Here is a 12,817-nt window from a genome sequence, read left to right on the forward strand (position 1 = left end):
CGTCTGCCCTTTCTGTCTGACTCCTCGCAAACTTAGGTCTGTTCAAAGTTTAAAAAACCTCCTTATGTTAATCTCAGACGAGGTGAGGCAGAGTGAGGTGACTAAATAAAGCCTCCTCAGACTAATAGAAGTTGAGTGAGTGAGTGCAGTAAATTGGACGTAGTGGTCTTGTCTCCCAAAGTCTGGGAGCGTTATAAATAATACTGCTCTAATAATACTCAATACTAAGCCAAATGTTTGGTTACAGTTGCTGAATTGTTGTTATTATTATTGTTATTACTATTATTATTATAAAATGTCATGTTTTTTTTTTTTCTCTATCATTTTTTTTAATGCACTTTCCAATAGCTAGTAAAACAGAACAACTTGTCTGAACCTCCTTTCAGTGTTCAGAGTTCAGTAGAAAGCAGCTATCATTATGAAACTCATTTGGTAAGTTTCCAATTAATGTGCCATGGACACGCAGCCAATTCAATCCTCCAGCTCCATCATGTACAGAATAAATGGCAGAAACTTTTCTTCTCCACTCTCCAGACTCCACTGCCTGAGTGAGTGTGTGTTTTTATATATCAGTGTGTTATTACATGAGTGTGCTGTGTGAAAACTGCTGCTCTTCACTGCAGGCCACATGGACCCATGGGATGAGAGTTATGGTGTCCTCTGTTCAGGCTGATTAGTTGCAGGATGAATCCAATTTCTTCTCCTCTCCTCTCCTTCTGCTCTGTTTTTCCTCATCCTCACCTTCTTTTACTTTTCTTTCAGTCTTTTGACCACTCGTCCTCTCCTTCCTGTTAATCACCCCTCCTGTTTCCTCTCTTTGTCCCTCCATTACTCTCAAGGCTCTCCTCATTACAGACAGGCTAAAACAAACAATAAGCTCTGTACAGAAAGCTATTTAAAAAAATTAAACTGAGAACAAGATGCAAGTATCACTTTGATAAAAATGCATGGAAGTAATGGTCCATTGAGACTTTTGCAATAAATGTGCTATTGGAATTGCTACTGAAATTGGAACAGTGCATGAAAACAGATTTCTTTTTTTTTTGGTCACAAGTGGTGCTGACAAAATTATCAGCACCACTTTATTAGCTAATAAACCTCAATCAGCCATCGTTCTGACAACCCTATTCAATACGTCTGCTCGCACTGGCAAAAGCTTCATATCAAACAGTGGCACCCATGTGGTCAGGAAAAGGTCAGCTCACACTACAAGTGACCATGAAGAAGAAAATCTCAATTTGCTCAGTCACATTAACCTCCTTGTCTTTCTGTTCAGTTGCCTTTCTACCACAGGCAACTCTATTTTCAGAGCTGATTCACCTAGTTGAAAGCTGAAACGTCGATCACAACAACTATAGAGATTTCAAAATTAAAGACATTTTAACTCAACATAGTAATCGCTGATATTTTCAGAGGATGGCTGACAGAACAGGAATTCAACCTCCACAATATGCTGCTACTGCTTAACACCTGCTGATTTGTGAGGAAACATTCGCTGTTGTATAGGAAGTGATGTGCGTTTATATCTCAGTGGCAGATGTTTTTCTGGATAAACAGAAGAACTACGAAGTTGAAATCTTGAGCAGTGAAAGCCAGGACAGATGAACAGATGGATAAAATAGCTCCACCCACAGAAACTCAAACTACAGTAGCCACAGTGCTGCTCACACTGTTTGATTGACATCACCATCACTCCAGGAGTCAAGAGAATGGTACAGAGCAACTGAATGACTGACTGTTGCTTCAATAGGAAGGACTTCGTCACTCAGCAGGAGGAGAGCATGAACTGTCTAATCGGCCTCGCTGAGGATATCAAAGTGACTGAAAAGGAGGCTGCTTGCCTTCAAGGCCCAGGGTCGTGACTCTGGCAGCTATGAAGTGTTAATAATATGAGCCCAGGAATTAGCCAGTTCTTTCAGACCCACATCGCTGTACTGCTTTACGGTGTAAAGTTCATCTATTTTTCCTGTCTTTAAGAAAGCCAGTGTACTGATGGTGAATGACCTCCAACCTGTAGCACTTACCTCTGTGCCCTTCTTGAAAATGGGTGAGCTAAGCTACCTGTCAGGATTTGTTAGAGAGTTTTCTGAAATCTTTAGGATTAAAACTTCAGTGCTTGTAGTTTAGTAATACAGATGTTACAAAAAAAACAAAAAACAAAACAAATGTTAATGATGGTTTCAAAAAGCCTCTCTTTTTTTGCCTCTCTTGCCTCCCTGCTAATCCCCGTGAACCACTCCTCCCCTCCTTCTCTTCCCATCCGCTCACCTCCTCCGCTGTCCTTCTCCTCCTCCTCAATGCTGTTCTTGATGCTGTCGTACTCCTCGTCGATGTTCTGGTTGCCTCGGATCTGACTGAGCACGCGGCGGGCCTTTTGGGTCAGCCCGCGCTGGATCAACCAGCGAGGGCTCTCCGGCAGGAACAGGAATCCCATGAACTGGAGCACCGCGGGAAGCACTGACAGACCCAATATGTACCTGAAGAGGTGGAGAGGGAGGGAAAAAATACTTGGAATGACGAATTCAATACATTCAACAACATAACCAAGTGTTTTTAGGCTAAGTACAAATTTTGTAAGCTGGGGTATGACATGCAAATCTGAATTTGGTGCACAAACCTGCACTGATGCACAAAGGTCGCCTCTGTGTTCCATTTATGTTGAGGTGTTTGCCAGCTAGCATCAGGTGGTTTGGTTCATTAAAATTAAAGACTGGGGAAAATGCCAAGGCTTTATTCAGGTTCTTCTGCTTAAAATAACCTTAACATTTACATTTAGCATTTAATTTTAACCCTCAACGTAAAAGATGAATAATAAAAGGATTTATATGCAAAGCAATATGCCCATTCCGAGGAGTCTAGTACATCAACCTTCAATTTGATAATTGGTCCACAGGGCTAAAGTGAACAACATGGAAATAAACTAAACTAAAAAAAACAAAAAGATTTAATATAAATACAACCATAAGTGCACATAGGAACATTCTCATTGTATGTTAAACTGTTAAGTGTCAATTTCTAACATTACGAGGGAATAACTTTGCCCAAACAAACCACTGGTGCACTGGACTATCATGCTGAGAGGAAAATTGCCTCTATATCCACTCATGCACATAATCAGGGCCCTGCAAAGGGATCAATCTGAAAATCCAAAAACTTATGTGGTAGGAAGGTGAGGCATAAGAGGAAACGAGAGAGGTGAATGATGGGAGGAAAAGACTGTAATCATGATAAATTCTCAAAGAGCTTTATCTCTAGATGTAGAAGAAGTGGAAAAGCAGCAGGTAGTCGGTTTATACAACTTCAAAGACTGGGGAAAAAAATCCATATATTTTTACTGAAGTGAATTACCAGACATTTAAGGCTATTCTTCTGCTGCGCAGGCAAAGGCATCACTCAGACAACATTCCTACTCTGAACTCAATAAGTGTCTCCAAAAAGCCATTATCATGTATGAATCACACCAATCTAGGACCTTCTAAACGATCTCTGCTGCCTCCATCAGAACTGCAGCTGAAGCAAATCCTTGCCAAAAGGACGATTCTTGTCTGCAGTATCTCGCAGCTCAATATTCAAACACCCATATGCACATGTATGTGGGCTTCTTTCTCTGCTCTCTTCTATCTGTTTTTTATCTTTCAAACATACAGTACGGCTGCTCTCAGCAAATGTTAGGGGACGATCCATGCATGTGTTGACATTTAAAATGAGGGTCTGAGCCAGAACGACTTTTTCTGGCATTTGATATGATAAGAACCCGTAGAAAAGGCCCTAATATCACATCCAACCCTATGATCACCATATAGGAGACTCCTTGCAGCTTTTGAAAGAAAGTACCTAAGGTCTGTTTCTGCTGTTGTCTTTGTGTATACAAAGAGTAGTGGATGTACCTGAACATATAAAATAAAGTGTTGAAGGTGCTTTGAGAGACTACTGTCACTTCACATGCAATGTATGTATGTGTGAAATGTATCTTTGAGTCTGACCTCCACCCGTCGCGCTGCAGGTAGCTGAAGGCGCCATCAACGAGGCTGGCGGTGAACTGTCCCCCAGTGATGAAGAGGGTGTTAACGGTCACCAGCTGACCCCTGAGGTGGGGTGGAGAGGCCTCGGCGATGTACACAGGCACTGTCATAGAGGCAACACCTGAGAGGGAGATGTGGTGGTTAGCACAGTTTACAAGAGGTACTGCTTCTGAAGTGTGTGTGTGGATCTACTGATGACTGTGTGGCCCCTAGTGTCTAGCTGCAGTAAAGGTCATAAACCCCACCCCCTAACTTAAATTAAAAAATCAAAGAGCATGTTTATTTTTCTTGGTTTTACTTAGTTATTTGATGATATAAAAAGGTGTGTGATGTTATGATTGACTTGAGATTAGGCGGGTGTTTGAGCAGGACCTTGACCTCGTTGCTCCACCCACCAATCACTACTGTGATGTCACCAGTGCAAGATGGCAGCGCCCCTATATAGAATGTTTTGGCTTTGTTTTTGTACACTGGGAGGAAATGGATACGCGTCGTACATCTTTATATCTTTACATTGTCTCATTGCAAGAGACAGAAATACTACATAGAAGTCCATCTCAGTAATGGGTTGTCCACTACTCTGATCTGGCGACAATTCAGTCACACACACACACACTGCGTACACGTTCACAACAACGCGCGCATACAGTTGCATGCACACTTGTGTACTCACATACACACAGAACAAACAGCGTGTGTTTGCGCAGGATGAATCTGACGAGGTACCTCGAGACCGCAGCTTTCTGCAGCTGGCTCCTGATAAGCTCTATTAATAGTCTGCCCCTGCTTTCTATACACCCCCCCCCCCCACACACACACACACCCTCCTATCCCCACTGCCACCACCCTGCCCTCAACAGCCGCCATGACTACGTGGCTACCTGTTGCTATGGAAACCACTTGCTGGGAAACCAGCCGCACTATCACCAAGCAGGCACCACACTGTGGCAGCTCTGGGAAGACAAATCGATAACTGAGGGAGAAGAGGATTTCTTTTTCTTATATGCTTTTTTTTTTTTTTTTTTTACAAGACCTCCACAGAGGAGAGAGTGGAGAGGTTAAGGAAGGGAATTCACCATCATCTACATTACAAAGAATTTCACGTACACAACTCCAGAATATTATCTGAAGAAAAGACACACTTTTTTTCCCACACAGCACTGTGAGTGAAGTCATGGTTCAAAGCCCTGTGGTCATGTCTCTGCCTAGTCTAGCGTTCAGTGCCGACTGATCAGAGGAGAGGCACTCACAGGCCCACACCAGTTTTCCAGCCTGATGTTACTTGTCTCTTACAATTTTTTTTTTTCCAAATTGATTTATTGACCGTGCAAACATACCCTGAAGATTTGGAGTCAAGTCTTTATCTTAGTTATGGCTAAAAAAGGATTATCATCTGATAGCGGAAATCCAAGATCCAGATCACCGCCGAACTCTAATCTAATGAAGTCTGTCTGCTCGAGGCAATTTGATGTAAATCCATTCATAGGCTTTTGAGAGATGCTGCTGAAAGACAGACAAGAAACCCATTACATCTATGGCAGAGGTTACAGTAGAGCCAGGACTTGTAAAATAACAAATTTTAGTACGAAACACGTTTGTTTTGTCACGTACATGGTGCCAGTGGCCTCACGACATGTAGCACCTGTGACACCACACATAAGTACACTCTGACTGTTTAGGAAACAACATTCAGTGGCCAGTGTGTAGAAGAAATGCATCTTAAGAGACTTTAGCATTCAGCTGCAGTAGTCCCATTCTGCCTGCTCTGTACTTTTACATTAGCAGTACACTCTGCTGCTACTTAGCAAAGGCCTGCAAATTTATAATAGGCAGGGCTACTGCAGAGCCAGAAGTCTACTAATGCCTGTCATATCGACACCAACTTTTACGACCTGTGCCAATTTAAAGGCACAGGTACAAGGCATCACATACGATTCTTGACTGCATACCTGGAAGTCTGTGGAAAAAATGTGGACAAGTCATTTTGCACAACCCATATTCAAATATATCAGCAACAAACAACGTTTCAGTGTTTTAGAAGTAAAAGTCCTGGTTATTTTCCACATACTGTTATTTAACTGGTAGTTGAAAACCTTCAAAGGCTTAAATGAACATCAAACTCAATGAAACATATGTACAAAATATGTATTTTTTTCAACTGGCTAATCAATCAACTGATCATTTCAGCCTTAACAACAACACCAATATATAGCAAGTTTAGTTTAAAGAAAATTCTTCATTTAAATCATTATTCAAACAAGTAATATAAAGTAAATAATATGCTATTTTCTACCATTTCTGTATCAAGTTTGACTGTGGACACAGCAGCAGACAGATTTCTGCAGAGACATACATAGACATATTTGCAGATTTCAGCGTGGACACAAACAAGTCCTCCAGGTCTTAATCAACTGTAATGTCTCCATCTATATTCACCTCATACAACCAGACCTCTTTTCCCCTCCCTCTCCTCATGGCTAGTTTTCCCTCCTTGTCCCCTTGTTTTATCTATTTTAGCCATATGCATGGCCAGCTTGTCCCCATGAAAGCCACGCCTGCTGCTACAGACAGCGCGTATGCTTGTTGGTAAGCTACTACAGCTGATGTTGATGCATCTACTGAGTAATGGATCATTTCCATTTCACATCTTGCTTCATATGGTGACAGGGAAAATATGTTTATTACATGCTAGTAAAAAATGTGAAATACTGTTCAGTTTTGCTTTAATTTACTGACCATCTCAAACTCCAGAGTCCAGCTACTTTTTAAAAGCAGAATTTATTTATTTATAATGCTGTAATCTTATGCTGTAATCTTATATTATCTGTTTGACTTATGACGTTGATAAATGTTCTATGCATGTCAAATGCTAGTTGTCTAACCAAGCATGGTTGGCTGGAAAGTTGCCCCAGAGTTACACATCCCTGATCTCCACAAAAGAGGCAGCAAGTACAAAGTTAAGGTTGGAAAAATAACAGAGATTTTAAAAAAGTTTATGTAAATGTTTTTGATTGTTGCTGTTTTTGTCTCTTAAGCCTAATTCTACTGTCTAATGCATCATTGCCTATATAAAACTGAATTTTGTTTAAATAGAGCTACTAGATAGACGTCAGAGAAGCAAGCAAGATTCAATGTGACTCGCTCTTGCCCTATATCACTTTGATTACATAGAGGACATATCTTGAGTCAAGTGCTGTTATTATGATACAAGTGAAGCCATCTCAAGTACTCATATTCCTCTGAAGGTCTCCACTGGAGCTCAAACTGCACAGAGAACAAGCAGAATTACCTTAACTAAAGGCTGCATTTCTTCACTCGCTTGAATGTGAATCCCTTACGAACACAGTCGCACTGTGTCCCCTTTCTCATTAATGAGCTCCCTTTTCAGCACCAAGGACAGCTCCCAGCACTCTGTCCCTCACACACACACAGTCATCGTCTGGTCAGGCTCAGCCTCAAAGCAACACAGCACGCTTAAACAAAGGATCCGCCTGGTCTTGTGAAGGCAGCCTCCAGGCACGAAGAACAAAGCTCGGGACTGACTCACTTGATCAGAGTACGAGGGAGACACTTCACTAGATCCTCCATCACTGTGATGTAGTAAAGACTCAGGCAGGACATTTTTTGGTACTAAGTAACTGGTTGTGATGGAGGAAACTAATTAGAGGCTAATGGAGGATCCTTGAAAATGCGGACTGAAGAAAAGAGAAAACTCCCCCAGATAAAGCTGCTGTTGACTTACAAATGGGTAAGTGGTGTGAGTGGTCAGTCAATTCAGTGGTAAAAGCAGGAGAGGTTGTGGCCTTTCGCAATTAAATTCAGTGCAGTGCAGCCTGGTATCAGCAAATGGCGTATGACTAACATGCAAATTTCATTTTTCACATGTCATTTCATGCTCCGTCACTTCTCTACTTACTTAACACCCAACTCTCCCGCTAAAGTTTTGGAGGTTTTCATGAAGTCACTTCACTTCTGAGAAATCTGTGACTGCTTGTTCTTATGAAACCATTTAATAAAAAAAAAAAAACAATGCACAAATGTCAAGGCAGCAACAACTCATTTCCTGAACACTTGACATTTTAGTGATGTGATTTCCACATTACAACAATAATATGTGCATAAACAAGCTCCTCATTAAGTCTACACTTTGCTTCCACCTAGTTAGTGCAAAAATTGTGACTTAATTATATAAACCAACCAATTAATTAGCAAGCCTCCAGGTAATAATTAAATGTTATCACAATGTAATTAACAGCACTATTTTTATGCAGACCCTTCATCCACTGTTTCCAAGGACAAAACAATTCAACTGCTAGATAATTTAGCCAGAAAACATGATTATACACTCACTGTGAGGGTGACTGTGTGTGCATTTGTTTGTGCATATGTGTGTGTTTATGTGTGAGAGGATGGATTATGACTAAGCGAGGCTGCAGGCATCAGAGCAGTTTTCTCTTAAGAAAGAAAAACATGGCTCTTGCTAACCCTTAACAAGAGCAAACTGAACATTTCCCCCTGCTGCTGCTTCACATTAAAAGCATACAAATGGCAAAATATGGAGTGGCTTGTACTGTAAAGCAGCCCCACACAATGTAATTTGTCACTATAGTTAGCACTGACCACGATCAATAACCAAAAATGGAGATTGTGGTTTCAATTATTTTTGACTTCTTTATTATAAGCAACACCAGTTTTTGTTTGGCTGCACTGTAAACAGATGCACCAGTTGCTCCTCTGTTGTATTTCTGACACAGTACCCACAGAGGATGCTGCTCCAGTATTAAATCGTACTTGTCATTACCATGGTAACCAGAGGTGTTAATTGCAAACCAACTCAAGGAAAGTCACACATCCAAGATGGCTGACAAAGGTAGATTTCTCCTTTAAGATTGAAACATCTTTCCACAAATATCCTGTGCAGCAAAAAAAAAAACAAACAAACCTCTTAATCCGATTGCAATTGCCAAGTCATGTAATAAATCCTTGTCAATCTTGACAGCCTGGTTCAATACCGTCTGTCCGCTCAGACTAACAACGGCTCGAATCACACAACAGCGCCTGTGCTCAGGCAAAGGTCAGCTCGACAATAACGGGCCAGGAGCTGACATACTAGAGGCTTATGGGTAGAAATACAGGGAGGCAAAGCATGGCGGTGTATGGCCTTTCCTGGTTCGACTAACAGCGCCGATGACCTTTTTGGCGTGTTCAGTCGAGAAATGCTAAGCAATTGGCTTCATGTTAATGTGAGTGTGCAGGTGACAGGCTCGGGCCGAAATAATTGCATGCAATGAAAAATGTTGCCTTATTAGCGTCTCCAGCGGCTAATTACGGAGCCAGAATGTGTTTCATTATCTATCAGGGCCTGGCTCGTGCACGTTTGTGTAATGATCAGTGTATGGGAAAAGATTTTGATGGCAGGAGGGGAGGGGATACTTATAATGAAACAGCCACTTATAATGTAACGGGCCAAATGACCCGGGTGATTAGTTTCCTCCCTATATTAGCAATCAGAGCTTGTGTGTGTAAACGATAGCAGCACTTTCAATCCTCATTTCATGTGTTCATTTGCAAAAAGGCAGCATAATTTTTCACTTATTATCTTTTTTATTAAAAACTCTTAATATATCTGAAAATATGCACTTTCCCCTTCACCTTTATTATTTTGTAATTGTAAACAATCTCTGCATTGGAATCTCTGCACTGCATTATTGGCCGACATATACACCGATACAGATATGTCTGCAGTGAGCTAATATCGGTGACATCAAGCATCTCCAGAGCCACAGGAGCCATTATCCAACAGTTTTCACTGGCAGAACAGTAGTGCCCATGACAAGTAATCTGAATTGTATAAGGTTTCATTCTGGTGCAAGTTCACAGTGTGCCACAAAAAACACAAGTGGATAGAAAGTGGAAGAAGACATGATGGATGGGATTTAAGGGAGTGGGCAGATTCAAATATGGGAAGTTGAACTTTATAAACATGTTCACTTTTCTGTAATCCAAAAAACTGGTACAATTAAGCTTATCAGCACCATCTGTTTAATGGACAACATTAACTACTCAAAATTACGTCAGAAAAAATGGCAACAGTTTACTGTCATTAACTGAACCCTTCCTCTACTGGGAGTTCAGCTTGTTTTTGAAAAATCCCCTGTAATTGCTCTAATTAAATTTACCAAGAAAATAAGTTTGAAGAGTTTGCCTACAGTAGAGGGAAAACGAGATAAAAGAGAGCAGTCAGAATTTTTGTCTTCATAGAACTAAGCCTTTGCTTAAGAACTGTTTTAGTTTGAAAGGAAAGACTAATATCTGTTTTATGAGCTTTTGTCAGTGGTGTCTCACGCACAGTGTAGCTGAAGATATTCTTGTCCAAGAAGAAAAGAAAAGCATCTTCCACATACTTGAAGCTGACCCAAGCTGTATAATGCACCACAGGAAACATGAAGCTTTAATTTAGTTTTGTCAAGTTTCATTTGTCATTTCACTGCATCTGAGCTGAGTATTTTCATTTCAGCACTTCCTGTTAATCAGCCCCACAGGCAAAAAGAAGTTCCTCTGAATCAAAACAAACTTTACTGTCACATCCAGGCCGTCCTAATTTGGACATCTTTTACAGCCCCCCAAAAAATGCACCCAACATGCATTGCAAAATGCTTATAGGAAAACCTAGTGAGATGTAGACAGAAATATTCCTGATACTCTGCTTTAACTGCTTTTCTCCTCCTTTTCTCAGCCATTTATCCAACAGTAATGTCTTAATACTTTCCCACCTGGTGGAAAATTAACCAAGAAACAGTCATCATATGTTAATTATGGTATGATAGAATTACATATTACACAATAAAAATCACAAATTACAGCTGTTTATCACCAGAAGCATTAGAAATGGCACTAAAGGGCTCTGTATGCAATTCTTGATTCAAACATCACTAATAAAGGGCTTTAGTTTGTGGAGGAAGTAAACACAGAGCTCTTTGGTCAGGGATGTTTATTATAGAATTAAGCCTCCTTTCCTACCCCAGAGGTTGACTAAGGAAGGAAAACAGTCTGAAACTCCTCCACATATCACAGAGAAAAGCGCTTACTACTCTCAAAGGAGGCAAAGGCAGACGAGTGCCATCAACGTGCCGCTCAGCCTCCAATGCCAGTTTTAACAGCCCTTTCCACAGAGGATGTGACTCATGAGTAACAGCAGCCACTATAAATAATTTGGGGTACATTGAATTCTGATCAAAAGGCACGCTGCATGTGAAAGCACGCACAGAGAGGAGGGAGGAACATGCAAAGAGAGGGATGATTCAAGAGAGGAGAAAGCAGCGAAAAATATTCACAGGGAAGGAAGTAGGAGAAAGGGATTGTGCAAAGGTGTGTGTGTGTGTGTGTGTAAAGGGGAGGAAGCAGGGGTGGTGCAGCCAATCAGATAAATGTAAATCTGACATCACAGACTAATGACAGCGACCTTATTGACACTAAAAGTCTCCTGTATGCTTTGTAGGTTTATCTTGGCTTCCTTTGGGCATGCTGGGATAATACCCACCACTAATTTGTCATTCAGAATGACTTTTCCCTTTATAACTTATTGGTACCCAATCAAATCCAATAATAATCATAATGAGGATAATAATAAAGACAGCACGTTGTCTAACAGCCAGTGGCACGCAGCTTGAGCAAGCAGAGGGCCGTGCTGTGTAATCAGAAGCTGTGAGTAATTGCAAATATCAGGCCTGAGGCAGGAAGAGGCAGAGGGAGGACAGAAAGCAACAAACCAACCCACTGTAAATAAATAAACAAGCTTTAAAAAAAATAGCAGGCTTTAAGACCTATGGCCTTAGGGGCCACTTAAGCTGATTCTGACCTCTGAACTTTCTGATGGAGAGCAAGTGCAGGGGAAATGTTAAACCAAAAATCAATGAAGTATCATTATCATTAGTGCTGGCAGCAGCGTGAGACGATTTCAGTGCTTTCCAGAGACAAGCAACTTTGTTTTCTGCTCTGCAAAGTCTTCATGCAATGAAACCTTTTTAAAATGTAATTTAAAACTAACTTCAGTGCTTAACTGAGCTCCAGTTTACTTGCTTTCACAAAAACAAGACTCCTGCATGATTAATATAATGCAATATATGCTCCAAAACACTAAAGGGAAATTCCTCAAACAAGCAGCTACTAGTTTACTCATGACTTAAGTGTCAGAGAGCATGCGGAACACAGGTCTTACCAAGCCCCACTCCAACGATGAGCCTCCCCGTCAGAAGCACCTCTTTGCTGGGGGCGGTGCTCAGCACGATCCCCCCGACGGTGAAGAAGAAGCTGGCCAGCAGAATGCACACTCTGCGCCCGAAGAGCCCGTTGAGGAAGCCGCCCAGCAGGGCAGACAGCGCAGCCGCGGCCACAGTACTTGATATGAGCACCTCCTGCCACAGGGCGCTCAGGTCCAGCTCCCTCTTCAGCAGGAGCATCGCCCCGGAGATCACCCCGGTGTCATAGCCGAACAAGAAGCCACCCAGGGCGGAGAAGACGGCCAGGACATAGACGAAGCCTGGCGTGACATCTTGCTGGAACTGCTTGCGGGCAGCCCTCTCCAGGTCCCCGGTGGAGGTGGAGGAGGCAGCTGCTGGGGCAGCAGCAGCGGCGGCGGAAGCTCCGGCGGAGGCGCCCTGGCTGCTGATGCTGGCGCTGGACGGAGCCTTGATGAGACTCCGCTCTCCTCCGTCGTTCACTTTCTTCCACCGCTCGCCCATCAGGTTGCTCATACTACGGAGGCTGTAGTCATGGTCGACCTGCTTTCGCGACAT

General features: G+C 42.0%; 1 protein-coding gene across 1 annotated transcript in view; it reads right to left on the reverse strand.

Annotated features, from left to right (window-relative positions):
- LOC121176304 (proton myo-inositol cotransporter-like) overlaps positions 1–12,817 on the reverse strand; it is a 44,770-nt gene extending 31,953 nt beyond the window's left edge. Inside the window, exons 1-3 of the mRNA XM_041030354.1 lie at positions 12,241–12,817; positions 3,984–4,143; positions 2,269–2,477 (exon numbers count right to left, since the gene is read on the reverse strand). Of these exons, the coding sequence (XP_040886288.1) occupies positions 2,269–2,477; positions 3,984–4,143; positions 12,241–12,817 (946 nt within the window). The remainder of the gene's footprint in view (positions 1–2,268; positions 2,478–3,983; positions 4,144–12,240) is intronic.

The sequence above is a fragment of the Toxotes jaculatrix genome, chromosome 22 (genome assembly GCF_017976425.1).
Source record: "Toxotes jaculatrix isolate fToxJac2 chromosome 22, fToxJac2.pri, whole genome shotgun sequence".
NCBI classification, from domain to species: Eukaryota; Metazoa; Chordata; class Actinopteri; family Toxotidae; genus Toxotes; species Toxotes jaculatrix.